The sequence below is a fragment of the Leptopilina heterotoma genome, unplaced genomic scaffold (genome assembly GCF_015476425.1).
Source record: "Leptopilina heterotoma isolate Lh14 unplaced genomic scaffold, ASM1547642v1 Lhet_134, whole genome shotgun sequence".
NCBI lineage: Eukaryota > Metazoa > Arthropoda > Insecta > Hymenoptera > Figitidae > Leptopilina > Leptopilina heterotoma.
Genome location: NW_025110853.1, coordinates 2,434,695 through 2,451,547, shown reverse-complemented (window position 1 = coordinate 2,451,547; position 16,853 = coordinate 2,434,695). Strand labels below are relative to the sequence as shown.

General features: G+C 23.4%; 1 protein-coding gene across 4 annotated transcripts in view; it reads right to left on the bottom strand.

The window, feature by feature from the left end:
* Nucleotides 1-820: 820 nt before the first annotated feature.
* LOC122513120 (paired amphipathic helix protein Sin3a) overlaps nt 821-16,853 on the bottom strand; it is a 42,696-nt gene continuing 26,663 nt past the window's right edge. For 3 of the 4 annotated variants that reach the window (XM_043629385.1, XM_043629384.1, XM_043629386.1), the window contains exons 11-16: nt 14,473-14,642; nt 13,923-14,117; nt 7,333-7,626; nt 2,633-2,769; nt 2,350-2,521; nt 821-1,335 (exon numbers count right to left, since the gene is read on the bottom strand). In XM_043629385.1, coding sequence (XP_043485320.1) covers nt 1,111-1,335; nt 2,350-2,521; nt 2,633-2,769; nt 7,333-7,626; nt 13,923-14,117; nt 14,473-14,642 — 1,193 coding nt within the window. In that variant the 3' untranslated portion in view covers nt 821-1,110. The remainder of the gene's footprint in view (nt 1,336-2,349; nt 2,522-2,632; nt 2,770-7,332; nt 7,627-13,922; nt 14,118-14,472; nt 14,643-16,853) is intronic. The other variant, XM_043629387.1, reaches the window with a different exon arrangement.

Here is a 16,853-nt window from a genome sequence, read left to right as displayed (position 1 = left end):
GTCGTTGACATACTTGCATAATTAATACATAAAAGAAAGGTATTTCGTTGAATTTCTTGCTATTCAAATCACAACCTTTTTGCGTTTTTTTGTATACAGTTTTGTTTTCTCAATTTTCGAATTTTCACAATATAAATTTGTTTCATCTAATGACGAAAATTTCAAAAATCGTTTTACTAAAAGCAGAATGATAATAATTAAATAAGAGAAAATTAAATTTCAATTTTAATAAATATTTTTTAAAAAAAGATGAAATTGTTCATTTATTTAATATAGTTTACCTAAAATAATTTTAATATCCTCCATTTTATTAATTCATTAATTCACATCGAATAAAATTTCATTCTATCACTTTAAATTCCTAGGAAAATTTTTTTCCTAATTTTCATTTACTTACAAATTATTTAACAAATAACAAAATAATCACGACATTCTCTACTTGCTTGTTTAATATAATTTTATTTTAATCGTTTCACCCATGATTTAAATGCAAACAAATATTCAACTATATTCTATTACAACTATAGATTTGTTTTACAATTACAGATTAATATTTGTTTTACAACTCTAGACAATAAATTTTCACCTGAAAACGAAATATTCTTTCTTAATTCGAAAACAAGTAGAAAAATGTTTCTTATGTAAAAAAAAGAATTTAATTTCCTTATGAAAATTAGGAAAAAAAATTTTCAATTGAAAGGAATAGTCAACGATTGGAAAACAAAATTTTCTAACAAAAAAAGTGTAAATATATAAAAAAAGAATTTAATAAATTACTTAATTGCTAATTAATTATTAATTAATAATAACAAAAAATAAATTATCATTCTTCTGCTTTAAGGAAACGTTCGATTTTGAAAAATTACGTCCCGATTCAATTCGAAAGATCTTCAAATACAAGACAGCTAATTTTTTTTTCTTTGTGATGTTTTTTGTTTATTATTTTTCTTTTTAGTAAATATTGAGAAAAAAAGTTTTTAAAAAAAGGAGCGGGGGAGGAAAGATATTTATATAGGAATATTTTACATCTTATAAACTACTAGGGCGATGATAAAAAGTTTCTTCTTGACGAAATGAAGAGATCTGTTTTGTTTTTTCTTTTTTCATTTTCTACGGCAAATATTCAACACGATATCGATTATATTGACGATATGGCGTTCTTGTCTGATTATTATCGGTAATCAAATGCGTTCTATGAGGTATTAAGTTTTCAAATCGTCCCATTAACCAATCCTGACAGATTTGATGTTGTTCTTCACTTACATTCTCATTTGCCCAACTGTCAAACCATTGATGGAATTTGGCGTTTTTACTCTTCGTCACTGACAGATGCGACTATAATTAAAAATTTAAATAATATTACCATCAAATATAATAATACTAATATTAACAATAGTAATAATATAATAGTAATAATTATAATACACTAATGATAAGTAATTAGAATTAGAAAGCAAAATTTTGCTTCCAAGTTTATTAACAAATTTTTTTTGTAAAAATTTAAAGAAATAATCTTTTAAAATTGCAATTCTGTATTACCTATTAATTTTTTTTTTGAGAAATTGAATATTGAAATTAAGTGGACTCAAATGGTTTTTATTACTATTTAGTACTATCATTAGATATTAATTTTTTGTTAAATAAGTTAGTATTCATATTTTTTTTCCAAGAAAGCTTCTGCTGTTAGTAAATAGTCAGGGAATTTTTGTCTCAATCCTTGCTGGACACCCTGATAAAGAAATATTCTTTTAAAATTGGAATTCTTTATTATTTTTTTTTTTTGAGAAATTGAATATTAATTAAAATTAAGTTTTTCTGAATAATCGAGGGTCCCGATCAAAGAACCGGTTATAATTTTTTGAGACTTAAAATTCTCCCTTTCTAAATTAAAAAGGGATTCAAAATTTTTATTTCTTGTAAGCATTTTGTATTTGTATAAAAATTACAAAAAAGTTCCTCCAAAAATTATTATTTAAAATATTTTTAAATTTATTAGACAATGATTTTTAACTTGAAAAAATTATAATCAATTCTTTGATCACGACCTTCAATTTATTTGTAATAAAAATTATTCTTTTACAATTGAAATTGTTTTTTTATTTTTTTAGAAATTCAATATTGAAATTAGTTCTTTTTTAAATAATTTATATGTAATAAAAGAAATTGTTTTTAAATTGAAATTCTTTATTATTTTTTTGAGAAATTGAATATTGAAATTAAGTCTTTCTGAATAATTTATTTCCAATAAAGAATTATCTTGTAAAATTGAAATTCTATTCTTTTTTTTTTTAATTTTTTCGAATAATATATAATATTTAATGAATGAATTCTTTTTTCGAATAAACTTACCTCCGAGGCCCTCGACAATGAATTGTACCTATAATAAAATTCGCCTTCGCTCATTATAAAGAATAGACGATAATCAAGAGGAACTAATTGACATTCCATCTCGTGGGAAGAAATAATTTCAGAACCATCAGCAACGTCTTCTGGATCAAATGATTTTTTTCCACCCACCGAACTGTAAGCAAAATAAAGAAATATCTCTTAATTTCTAATCTTTCGGTTGAAAAAGCAAAGAAAAAAATAAGAAAATTATTTTTCTCTAATTTAAAATTTAAAAAGAACGTACTTTGTTTTTCGATCCTGAGCAGACCTACTTATCCTTGCGGCGTAATTTTCATAATGACGAATATTGCGAGGAAGCATTGTTGGCTTGCGATTTGACATTATTCTGCGTATAGTCTGCCAACTTTCATTTCCATCGATCTACAACAATCATAATCTTGTCACTTCAATAAAAAAGTAAAAAAGTACATAACTTATTCAAAAGAAAAAAATGAATGAAATTTATTTTTTTTAAATTGACTAATGTCTCGATTTACAAAAAATGACAAATTTGATTAATAATGAAATGAAAAATGATAAATGGTACAATGTTTTCCTATCGCGTTCGGCTACTGATTTTTTTTCTATATTTTTTCTCAAAAACGGAAAATAAAAAAGATTTTCTTTTGAGGGCGTTCTATGATGAAGACAAAAAAAACTTGCAACAGAAACTTGTATATGAAAAGTATTATCTCTTTTTCAAGAAAGAAAAACAAATCATTTTTTTTGCGAACTTCAATTTAGAAACGGAAAAATTATAAAAATATCTTGTGTATATACTTATCTTTTTTTTAAGCTACTCAAATCATTTTCGAACTCGCGTCTTTTCGTATAATATAGATAAATCTACAAAAAATTTTCAAAGAGCAAAAAGGCAATGATTTCTGACACTGAAAAAATTTCCAATTAACAAAGAAAAAATCAGAATTTTGTTTGCAATTCAGAAATAAAAAAAAACTGAAAGAAAAAATATAATCTTTTTTTGCTTGAAAAAAAATTTTTTCTCACAATAAATTTCTTTTTTTACAAAAACTGATAGAAATATTTTTCTATTGTAAAAATATTAATAATAGAAAAAATATGTTAAGAAAAAATTTTTTTTCATTTAAAAATAGGAATAAAGGGTCGAAAGCTGATTTGAAGAAAAAAGAAGCAGAAAAAAAAGATAAATAGTTCTTTTCATGTCTTTTTATGAAAAACAGCAACAAATTTTTTCTTGCAAAGACATGGAAAAATACCTTCTCATTTTTTTAAAAATGAAAATGTAAAAAATGATAAGAAACAAAAAATTGTTTTGGAAAATAAAATTAATGAAAAAAATTGTTTTTTTAGTGGTACAAAAATGATGTTAGACAAGAATGTTTAAAAGCATCGTTCATGTATTTCAATATCTCTTTTCTATACAATATTGTTGCCATTTATATCATTATATGCATATTTACTTCATATACAAGTTAAAGATACAAAATATATTTATGTATATTTATATATTTATATATATCTAATATATGTGTATATGTCAAAGTTAAAATTTATCGCGTAAAACGGGGGGTGGGCGAGGGGGGAAGTATGGATACGGAATCATGACATTCACATAAAAATTATTTTCACCGTTTTAAAGAACGAGTTAATAATATTAATAATAAAAAATATCTTACAATTGACGCGCTGATAATCGAAAAAAAATTCTCCATTTTTTCGATTTCAGTTTTACTTTTATTGTTTTCTTTTTTTTTTTTTAGTGACAAGAATCGATGAAACACTCGTCAGAAAGAAATTAGACTATTTTTTTAAATGTACAAATATTCAATCTTTCTTTTTTTGTAAAAAAAAATTTAACGCGTGACTCAATCTCTCGTTTTAATTCTCTGGTAAAAACGGTAAAGAGGTTTTAGATTCCGTTGGTTTTTTTTCATTTTAGAATAAGTAATTTTTTTTAGTGGGCGTCGACGAAAAACATTAAAAAAAACAATGTTGACATATCAATAAAATTTCTAAACAATAAACATTCTTAACAAAAACTATTATTTAACGATAAATTAATATAATTGTATTATATAAATATACTCTCTCTTAGTAAATTATTATTAAAAAAAATTATCATCTAAAAAATTCGGACAGTTAAAAAGAATTTAGAAAATTAAAAATAATTTTTTTCAAGTCGACAATCCCAAGAAAATTATTTTTTTTCCAAATATTTATCAAAGTCCGATTTTTATTTTTCGTATAAAAATTTACCTTCATGCAAAAAATTATTTTTTAAATAACTAATCATTTCTTTCTTTTTCTTGTAATTTTTAAATTGAATTAATTAAAATTTTCTAAAAGAGCTAATATTAGATCACAGTAAAATTTGTGATGATATCTGGTTTTCTTTCCTTTTTTTTCATTAGAAAGTCAAAGATATCCAAGAAAAGGACCTCGTTACAGTCTTGCCTTCGATATTTACATCGGAACGGACACGTAAAAATTAATGGCAGTTTATGAAAGAGAAAAAAAATATAAAAAAAAACATATGACTGTGCGTGTGTGTATGAATTTACTTTAAAATCTATTGAGAATGATTTTTCTTTTCTTATTTAAACTTTATACAAATTGGTGTGTTGTGCTACTTTAAACCTACAAGTACGTACGAAAAAATTTTATTTACAAGTTTCTAAATAAACTACCGAATATTTACATTTACCTAATATTTCTCCGACGAAATAAAAAATTAATTAAAAAAAGAAGAACGAACCGTAACAAAGACTTTTTTTTAAAAAGTATTTTCTATATATAAATGTATATATAAATTATTTAATTACATTTTTTATGTATAATTTAATCATTATACATTTTAATTTTTTTTCAGGTGATTTTCGTTTTTCTTTTTTTTTGTATTCAACTGTGTACTTTTTTCCTTTTGACTAAATTTTCATACAATATTCTAAACACACCTGGATTTTATGTTTTTTTCATTTTCCAAAGTATGTACGAAAACTATTTTTAACGTTTACAAAATTCATTGAAAGCTAATGAATTATGGGAAAGGGGGAAATTTTTTTTTTTTTTTTTAAATTGTTAGGTCCGAAAATGAGGGGAGAGAAATAATACAAAAAAAAAAAGAAAAAAATGAAATTTTACTCTGAAGTTTTTAAAAATTTCTATTTATATCCATTTTTCTAAAGTGAATATTTATTTGAAAATTACTTTGTACGAAAATTTATTGTTATTTAAATTAATGAAAGCAAACGATAAATAATTTTTATAAATAAAATTAGTTGTCAAAAAAAAAAAAAAATTTTAATAATTATCAGAATAATTCAAAAACAATTAATTTATAGAAATTAAATAAAAACTAATTCAAAGAAATTAAAAATTCACTTAGATTAAAAATTAATTCAAACGAATTAAAAATTAGTTCAAAGAATCGATTAATTCATCGAACAATTATTAGATAGTTCAAAATAATTAGCAGAATAATTAAAACAAATAATAAATTAAATCAAATAATTAATAGAATAATTCAAATAAATAAATACGATAATTTACCAAAATTATTAACTTAATGATACTAATTGAACAATGACTTAAAAAAATATTCATATAATTGTCAAAAGGTTTGAAATACTAAAAATAAATTATTCGCATATTTTAAAGAATAATTCACAGAATAGACAAAATAATTCAAAAAATTAAACTGATTTGAATAAAAAATTATTCAAATTTAAAAATCAATAATAATTTAAATCGAAAAATCGAAAATTTACATTGACAAACAATTAAAATTTACAAAAAAATTAAGAACTTAATTTTAAAATTAAAATTAAATCTCAGCAAAAAAATACAGAAACAATAATTAAATAAAAATTCGATTTTAATTTCTATTTAATTTCAATTATGACTTAAATTTACTCTTTTTTTCATAAGTAATCAAATTAATTTATTAATTAACTTGTTTCGAGTATTTCACGCAGTTTTTCATAATTAATGCAAAGTTATTAAAAATCAGCTTCAGAGTAAAATTTCAAAGAATCGTAATTAAAAAATATTCAATCCCCACCTCGATATGTGTTTAATTTTTAAAAACGAATTGTTTTTTCCTCAACAATAATAATAATAATAATAGTAACAAAAATGAAGAAAACAGGGAATTAATCCTTCTTCGTTTATGAGAATGTAAAAGAAAACAAATTAATTGAGTATTATTTGGGTTTTCCTTCTTTTTACCGCACGTAATCTAAATTATTTATTCGATTATCTAGGATACGAAAAAAAGTCTTGAACGAGATATTATACACAAGATGTTTAATAATAATGTAAACAATCGAGAACCTCGTGAACTTTGACGTTAGCAAACTTCATTTTTTTTCCTTTTTTTTTTGTTTCTTAAATAACAAAAATAATATGAAAAAACTCGACAAAAATGAATTATTATGACTGGACTGAGATCATATGATATTCAATTATTATTTCTTAAACAGATAAAAATTAAACTCTCTTACAATTCAATAACTTAGCTACAAAATAATAATAATAATAATAATATCAATATTATACGAGATATGTAATACTAAAGAATAATTAAAAAAAAAAAAATAATAACGAAACTATAATAAAAAATCTCTATATACATATAATCGCGTTAATTTCCAAAAATTATTTTATTGGAAATTGGATCGTCAATTGAAATTTGAATGTTGGAGAAAATCTAAATTTGTTTGATTTGAAATTGATAGATTGTCAAAATATGTAACACGGGTAAATCTCGATTGTTTTAAAAAAATCTATTCTCTCGAATGTATGAAAAATTGGAATTCGAAGGGCGAGAGAAGAGTTGTGTGTATGAAATGTAAGTAGAGTTTACAGATTGAAAAATCACAATACCGAATTTTCTTTTCTTTTTTTATACAAAGGAAACGCAATCTACAACGATGGCAATTGAAAGGGGTGTGAGTCCTATACCTTCTTGTTAATGTCAGTGGTGTTGGTGTTCTTGCGCTTTCTGCCCCTCCCCCCCCTTGCCGCCTGGTCGCTACTCACAGGTTGATTGGTGGTAGGTGGCTCATTATCCGGCAACGAATGCGAGTCCTTTGGACTCGTTTGGCCCCCCGTTGGCGTCGAATATCTCTCTACATACGATGACCATTTCTCCATTGCCGCCACCGATTCACGATCACGTTCACGTGAATTTCCATCCGTATTATCATCGCCCTCAGTGTCCAACATCTCTATCGTCATTTTACAATTTTTCTTGTACTGCAATTTAGAAAAATAAATAATTATTCATTTAATTACCTATTTCAAACTACATAAATAATTTTATTTTATTTCATTTAGAAAATATAAAATAATATTCATCTAATTAATTTCAATTTGTTGGAGATTTAAATTCCGGACGTTGTGATCCAACCTCTAGCTTCCGGCGCTAGTTGTCTTTTGTATAGGACTGTTCGTCTATTCACTAGTTCTGTTCGGCTCTGACTTACGTGCGCGCCTAATGAACATTTTGTGCTTGGACTTTATTCGTTTAAACCTTTTGTATTTCTCATTGTAGTTTCTTGAATATATAAACACTAAGTAAAGTATCTAAATATTGTTTCCATTTGCCTGGACTTCCTCAACACAATTAATTCAGATTAATTAAATAGATGAATATTAATCCATCTAATTATTAGAAATTAATTTCTATTCATTAAAAATAATGAATTTATTCAATTAAGTAAATTTAAATTAGGTTATTTAGTGGCATCCCATAAAATAGTATAAATATTCATCTAATTAATTGAAATTAATTAAATTAATTCAATAAGTTAACTTTAATGCTACTAAATAATATGCTACTAATACAACAAATTTATAAATATTTATTAATAAGTACTTGTTACTTATTGGATTTCTTTGTTTTTTAATTTTATTTATATTATCTTGATTATTTCCATTAAAATTATTGTAGTTTTTTAATTAAAAGCAAAAGTTACAATCGCAAAACGCGGTACATATTTAATTTAATATAATACAAATCACAAAATTTTTTATTTTCAAATACCTATTACAATTTTTTAATAATTTTGGATTCAAAATTTTTCAAAAAAGTTCACTTCTTAATTAATTAATTTATTATTATTATTATAATTTATTATCTTTAAAAATTATAGAAAAATTCTTCGAAAGAATTCAATTATTATCAAATACTTTGATAAAATTTTTCGAAACTATTCAATTACTTTGAAAAATTTTAATAAAAACTCTTGGTAAAAATTCAATTATTTTAATAAATAAAATAAAAAATAAAATTCTTCCAATGAATTCAATTAGTTTCGATATTAATTTGAATAAAATAATCTCTAAAGAATTCAATTATTTTTGAAATAATTTTAATAAAATTTTTAAAAAGAATTCAATTATTTTCATAAATAATTAAATTCTTCGAAACGAATTTAATTATTTTTAAAAAATTGGATAAAATTCTTTATACAAAATTCATTTACTTTAAATACAATTTTTAAAAATCCCGTGTGGAAAAAGCCCCCATCAAGCCCACACGACGTGAGGGCTGATCCATGTGGGCCACGCCGAGGGCCCGCATGGATTGCCCACATCATTGACTTGCAAAAATTTCTAAGTTATTACTTCATAATTAATGTTTAGAATGATTATAAACAATGAAAAACACATATTTCACATAAAATTATTTACATTTTTTTGAAAATATTGAACTCACATGGGGGCAAATCCTTGAGGGCCCACACGAGGGGCCTGCATGGATCGCCCACATCATTCACTAGCAAAAATTTCTAAGTCCAAACAAAAAATATTTTTTTACAACAACAAATTAATGTTTATAATGATTTTAAACAATGAAAAACACGTTTTTAACAAATATTTAATGTTACTTTTTAAAAAATATAAAACTCACATGAGGGCAAATCCTTGAGGGCCCACGCGAGGGGCCCGCATGGATCGCCCACAGCATTGACTTGCAAAAATTTCTAAGTCCAAACAAAAAATATTTTTTTACATAACAAAAATTAATGATTATAATGATTTTAAACAATGAAAAACACGTTTTTTGTTATTGTGTATTAGTGTCAACAATGTTTTATTGAATCCTCAAAAGCAAGTCAGCAAGTCACCTACAATAAGGCAATAATTTTCAAGTAAGTCCTTTAGCACAGTGGTAAAGCCTTTGTCTGATAGTCCGTAGGTCGTAGGTTCTATTCCCGAGTGCGTCAGATTTTTTTTTTTTTGGTCACGATTTAATTAAAAAAAGTAAAAATCGTTAAATAACAATGTTATTTATTAATAATTGAACTTGCTTGTTATTAATAAATAATTAATTTATTAACTTAATTTTGAAAAATAAAGTCGAGGGTAAGTCGAGGGCAAAGATGAGGGTAAACGCGAGGGCCACGCAGGGGGCCGACGAGGGCGCCCTCTTCGATCAACATGTCGTTTCCATGAGGGGCCTCGCCTGGATCACCCACGTGGGCCCCTCATGGATGTGGGCGATCCATGCGGGCCCCCGGCGTGGGCCAACACCACTTTTCCACACGGGATTCTTCAAAAGAATTCAATTATTTTCATAAATAATAAAAATCTTCAAAACAATTCAATTATGCATATTCAAAAATGTCATTAAAATTAAAAATTCTATTCAAAAAGTTCAATTATTTTGATAAATAATGGAATTCTTCTGAGAAATTCAATTATTTTTTATATAATTTTGATAAAATTCTTTCAAAGAATTCAATTATTTCGTAAATAATTAAATTTTTTGAATGAATTCAATTATTTTCAAAAATTTAGATCAAATTCTTAATAAGAATTCAATTATTTTAATAAATTATGAAATGATTTGTATTTTGTGCATAAAATCTATCGAAAGAATTTAATTATTTTTTTTAAATTTTGATAAAACTCTTCAAATGAATTCAATTACATATTTTCAAAAATTTGAATAAAATTCTTCATAAGAATTCGTTTATTTTCAATTCAATTTTCATAAAATTTCTCGGAAGAATTAAATTCAAATTTTAATAAAATTCTATTCAATTAATTCAATTATTTTCATAAATAATGATATTCTTCTGAAGACTTTTATTATTTTCGATATAATTTTAATAAAATTTCCGGAAAGAATTGATTTTTTTTTAATTTCAATAAATTTAAAAGAGGGATCATTGTCCCTGTTTACAAGTGTGGTAATAAGAATAATATTGAGAATTATAGACCAATATCAATTTTAAATGTTTTTTCTAAGATATTTGAAAGTATAATTTTTGATTCATTATATGACACTGTATCGAATATTATTATTAATGAACAACATGGCTTTGTAAGGGGTCGATCTGCATTGACTAATCTTGGAATTTTTGTGAATTACCTGAGCACCAACCTTGAACTTGGTGGTCAGGTTGACGTGATTTATGCTGATTTGAGCAAGGCATTTGACAAAGTTGATCATAATGTTCTGCTGAGAAAGTTAGAAGTTATGGGCATGCCTGTTGATTTTGTTTGTTTTTTGAAAAGCTATCTTTCTGGCAGGTGTCAAGTTGTTCGAATTGATCAGGCCTATTCAGATCCTTTTTTTGCAACATCGGGTGTTCCTCAAGGATCAAATCTTGGACCACTTCTATTTATCTTATATATTAATGACATTGATTTGGTTTTTAGAAATTCTTTTTTTCTTTTATACGCTGATGACCTTAAGTGTTATAGGATTATTGGTCCTACTGATCCATGTCTAAATTGCTCTGAACTTCAACAAGATTTAGATCGTTTGGATGATTGGTGTTCCCTTAATCATATGACTGTTAATATCAATAAAAGTTGTGTTATTTCTTTTTCAAAAAGAAATACATTGGTGTATTGTTATACAATTGGTGGTGAAGAAATAATTAGAAGAACTAAAATATCAGATTTGGGATTATTATTTAATAATGATTTTTCTTTTAATGATCATATATCTGGGGTGGTTTCGAGAGCCCTTAAATCTTTAGGATTTGTAATGAGAACAGCATCAGTTTTTCATAATATTAATGTGTTAAGAGTATTGTACTTTACGCTTGTCAGAACGATTCTTGAGTATGTTTCTGTTGTTTGGTCACCGATGTATGTGTTTAACATTGTTAGAATTGAACGAGTTCAAAATCGATTTTTGAGGTTTGCTGCAAGGCAACTTAATTTACCATTTGACAGTCATGCCCATGATTATAATGATTTTCGTAGTTTGCTAAATGTTCCTTTGGTTTTGTCAAGATTTCTTCTTAATGATTTATTGCTTTTGTATAAAATTTTGAATGGGTTTATTTTATGTCCTGCTCTTTTATCAATGATCAATTTAGCTGTTCCTTCTAGAATTACTAGACATTTTGTACCTTTCCGAGCAAACTATCATAGAACGAATTATGGAAATAATGAACTTATTTGTTGGATTAATAGAGAAGCTAATACAATCTCAGATCGAATTAATTTTTTTGATAATAATTTACAGTAGAGATTTACTTTAGCATTGCGTAGATTATTAGTTTTAAGTTTCGATAATGTTGAGCCAGCCTAGATTTTAGTTATGAAATTTTGTAATTACTATTGTAATTTTATTCTTTTAAGTACTTTTGTACGAAAGGGCATGTCCCGTTTATTATGGTAAATAAATAAATAAATAAAATTTTTCGAAAAATTCAATTCTTTTTAAATGTTTTGATAAAATTCTTTGTATGTATATTTAAAATTATTTTCAATACAATTTTGAAATTAAATTGCTCGAAAGAATATAATTTTTGTTTATATTTTCAATAAAATTCTTAAGAATTTAATTATTTTCAAAAATTTGAAAGAATTAAATTGTTTCAGATAACTATAAATGTTTCAAAAATTATAAAATTTTGTTTAACAAAAAAGTTTTCACTAAAATGAAAAATAAATTCACTTATTAAAGCAAAATTTTGAAAAATGAAATAGTTTAAATTTTTTTGTAAAAATAGTATCACAAAAATTATTTTCTAAATCCGAGTTAGTAAAAATTTTAACTAATTAGAACAAAAGTGGAGATATTAAATTTATCAAAATAAATTTTTTTAGTTCTATACATAGAACTGAACATTAAAATAAATAAAATTCAGTATTTCTTATAAAATAAATAACATTAATCGAATTTTTCATTAATACAAATTAATTTTTCTACAATAATTTAGAAAAATTTAATTTAACATTCTAAAATATAAAAATATTCATATTTTTATATTTTAGAATTAAATTTACAAATTAAAACATAATTTTTAATTCAAAACAATTTTTCTCAATTAATTCTTGTTATTCTTTAATCTTCAAAGTTAGAATCTCGTTAATTCTTGTATTCAACACATTTAAAAAGAATAATTATTAAAAAAGTTTTGAAACAAAAAAGCAAACAAAAACGACGAACTTTAAACTGCGAAAAGATTACCGACAACAATTATTATTAATATAGATAGAAGATTAAAAGTTTAAATTACTAAATTAAATTATAAATTACTTGACTATTAAATAATTATTTATTAATTAATTACTAATTAAATATTAATTATCAAATTAAAATGAATATTATAAAATATCACTATCGATTTAGCATCAATTTCCGAATTATTACCCAATTTATTTAATGAAATAATTAAATCATATTATGTCTATTTGACAATCTTGATTATTAATCTAGAGACAATGGAATTTTGTTTCTTTTTTAATAACATAGAATGATGATAATTGAGTAGAAAATTCTCTCTTACTTTTTTCATTGCACTTGTATATATACAAAAAAAATCAATAGATTTAACGGCAAATAAAAGAGTCGATTATTCTTGTTGTGATTGAAATTGTATGTATGAGACAATGAGGGACGAAATTGTATTTCGTAAAAGAGAATCGTTCTTCCGTTTCATCTCTCAATTAACCGTGCCACGCTCGTTGTACATAAAGTGCACACTAATACTACAATCTCGGTTTTATAAATTGGAGAAAAAGACAGAGAGAGAGAGAATGTCGCGTGAGGAGGCGTGAGTAGATTAACACAAGAGCATGCGCGTCAAAAAATTACAAGCAATTTTATATTTTCAAAAAGAAAAAAAGAAAAAAAATTGGTTTATCATGTTTATTTCAAATATTGTTTTGTAGTTTTTTCAAAAATCGTTTTTTCTCGTTATTTCTTTTTAGTTGATAGATACCAATTTTTAGTAAATATTTAATGCATCTTTAATTAAAGAAGGAAAAATTCCAAAAAGAAAACCAAAAAGTAATGAAAAAATTAGTTTTTTCATTACTTTTTGGTTTTTTTTTTAATTTTTCCTTCTTTAGTTGGTATTCAAATTTTTAAAGAACCGAAAATCTCTCCCCCAAAAAAAATACAAAAAAATATAAAGAAAGCAGAAAAACAAAATACGAAAAAAGTAAAATATTTTCTAATAAAAAGTATAATAACTGATTTAAAAGACCAAGACATAGTCGATAGAGAAAATTTTTATATCGAAAAAAAGAGAAATTTTTGCTTATATAATTATTTTATGAAAAGTAATACTTACAATGTAGATTTTGAAGCAGTTTTCCTCCGCCATGGCCTTTTCGGCTTTCCTATGATAGGCCATTTCAGCACCAATTCTAAGATATGCCGTGATACAAAGTCCACCAGCACCACTACTTTCCTTTGGTTGCCTTTGCTCCCGTTGAAAAAGGTCCATGCACTGTTGACAAATTGGATCGGATACCAAATGCTGTAACTGAAAATTTATTCCAATTTAAATATAATTAATCCAAATATTACAAAAAAGAATTCTCAAATAATTTAAAACTCAAAAACTCGTTGTTTTCTACAAAATTTTTCTTTTATTTATGAAAATAAATAAAAGAAAAAGAAAATTCTTTAAAATGTTTGAAAATTAAATTAAAATGAAAAAAATAATGTAAATCAAAGTAGAAAATGATTTAAAGTATAATTAAAAACAGAAATATTTACAAAAAAAGCAATTACAAACATTGAAAAAAAATTGACTGATGAAATTAAAAGTACAAAAGCATCAGAAATGTTAACACTAAAGAAGAATTATTTTAATTGCGAGAAAATAAAATACATACTTGTCTCACAGCATAAATGACTACTTTGTCCAAGGTGAATGCAATGTAGGCATGAATACCAAACATTTCTCGAAGTGTGTCTTCATACGCCGTACTCTCCATATTACCATCCAGTACATTTTTTACCATATCCAAGAATGCCGGATAATAATCTTCTATTGGAATCTCACCTGCGAGAGCAACAAAAAAGAAGATGATTGTGTTAATATAGAAATAGAAATATTTAAGAACAATTATTATTATAATAAAAAAAATAACAATGGAAAAATTTACAAATCTTTCCAATTCTTTCCAAAAGTAGACTAACTATTTTCTCTTTTGTTAATTAAGAATTCAAATTAGTGAAAATTTGTTCCAATAAAAATATTAATAATAATCTATTTAATAAAAAAAAATTAATAAATGACATTTTTTGTTACTTAAATAACCTTTAAATGTAATTGAATTTTTTTAAATGTAAATTTAATTTAATGATTCAAATGAATAGAAATTTAATTAAATAAAAACTGTCACATAGACATTATATATTTTTTTTACTTAAGTTTACCTTCTGAAGAAAATAATTATTCAATTTCAAGTTTTCAATAATGTCTAAAATATATTTGATTTTTAGTTTAAGTACAACTAACAAATATTACGCGCGAAACGCGGTGTATTTGACTTATTATTATGCGAATTTCAAATTTTTTTATTTTCGAATATCAACTACAATTTTTGAATGATTTCAGCTTCAAAATTAAAAAAAATCACATATCAACTTATTAACTAATTTCTACAATATTCATAAAATTCTTTGAAATAATTCAATTATTTAAAAAAAATTTAATAAAATTCTACCAAAAAATTCAAGTATTTACATAAATAATAAAATTCTTCACAAAAATTCAATTATTTTGATAAATAATAATATAAACTCTTCGCAGAAATTTAAATATTTCCAACACAATTTAAATGAAATTTCACGAAAGTATTCCATTATTTTTACAAATTTTTATAAAATTTGATGAAAGAATTCAATTACATCTAAAAAATTTTGATAATATTTTTTGTAAGAATTAATTTATTTCTAATACAATTTACACTAAATTACTCGGAAGAATTTTAATTTTCTTTGAAACAATTAAATTATTTAAAAAAATTTTAATAAGATTCTTGGCAAGAATTAAATTATTTTCATAAATAATAAAATTCTTCAGAATTCAATTATTTTTAAAAATTTTGTTAACATCTTTTAGAGAAAATTATTTATTTTCAGAACAATTTAAAATTTTTAATTTAACTAATCTGAAGAATTAAAATTTTCTTCGAAATAATTAAATTTGTATTTTTTTAAATTTTATTATTTTATTATTTTCATAAATAATAATAATAAATAATTTTCATAATAAGTTCTTTGCAAGAATCAACTATTTTCAATACATTTTCATTTAAATTTCTTGAAAGAATTAATTATTTTTTCAAATTTTATTATTTTATTATTTTCATAAATAATATGATGATATGATCTACAAATTTTGAACTCTCAAATGAACGAAATATTTTCTATTAAAAATATTATTATTTACGAAAATAATTGAATTCTGGCCAAGAATTTTACAATTTATAAAAATAATTTAATTGTTTCACAGTATTTGATCAAAATTGTTAAAAATAATTTAATTTTTTTTACAACTTTTGAAAACAATTGAATTTAAATAATATTTTAAAAAATAATTGTATTCTTTCGATAAATTTTATTAAAATTGTATTGAAAATAATTGAATTGCTTCGAAGAATTTTATCAGAATTGTTGAAACTATTTAAACTTTTATTAAAACTCTTGAAAATAATTAATTTTAAATAATATTTTTAAAAATAATTGTATTCTTTCGTGGAATTTTATCAAAATTGTATTAGAAATAATTGAATTCTTTTGTAGAATTTTATTATTTATGAAAATATTTTAATTCTTGAGAAGAATTTTCTTCTTTATGAAAGAATTTTAATAAAAATTTTGAAAATAATGATTTTTTAAAAAAGATTTTCATCAAAATTGTCGAAAATAATTGAATTTAAATTAAAATTCTTGAAAATAATCGAATTTAATTAAAATTTTATTGAAAATATGCATTGCTCTCTCTTAAAAATATTATTTATGAGAATAATGAAATTCTTGCGAAAAATTTTTATTAAAATTTTTGCATAATAATAAACAAGAATATTTAATATTATGTACTTAATACGTGAATTTTTAAAATTTTGAATCTGTAATCATTTAAAAACTGATTTTTATTCTTGAAAGTATAAAATGTTTTAATTTACAAAATAATAACTGAAAAATGTAATCTTTTTTTATTTAATTTTGTCGACGTAAACGATGGTAACTTTAGTTTCATCTTTTG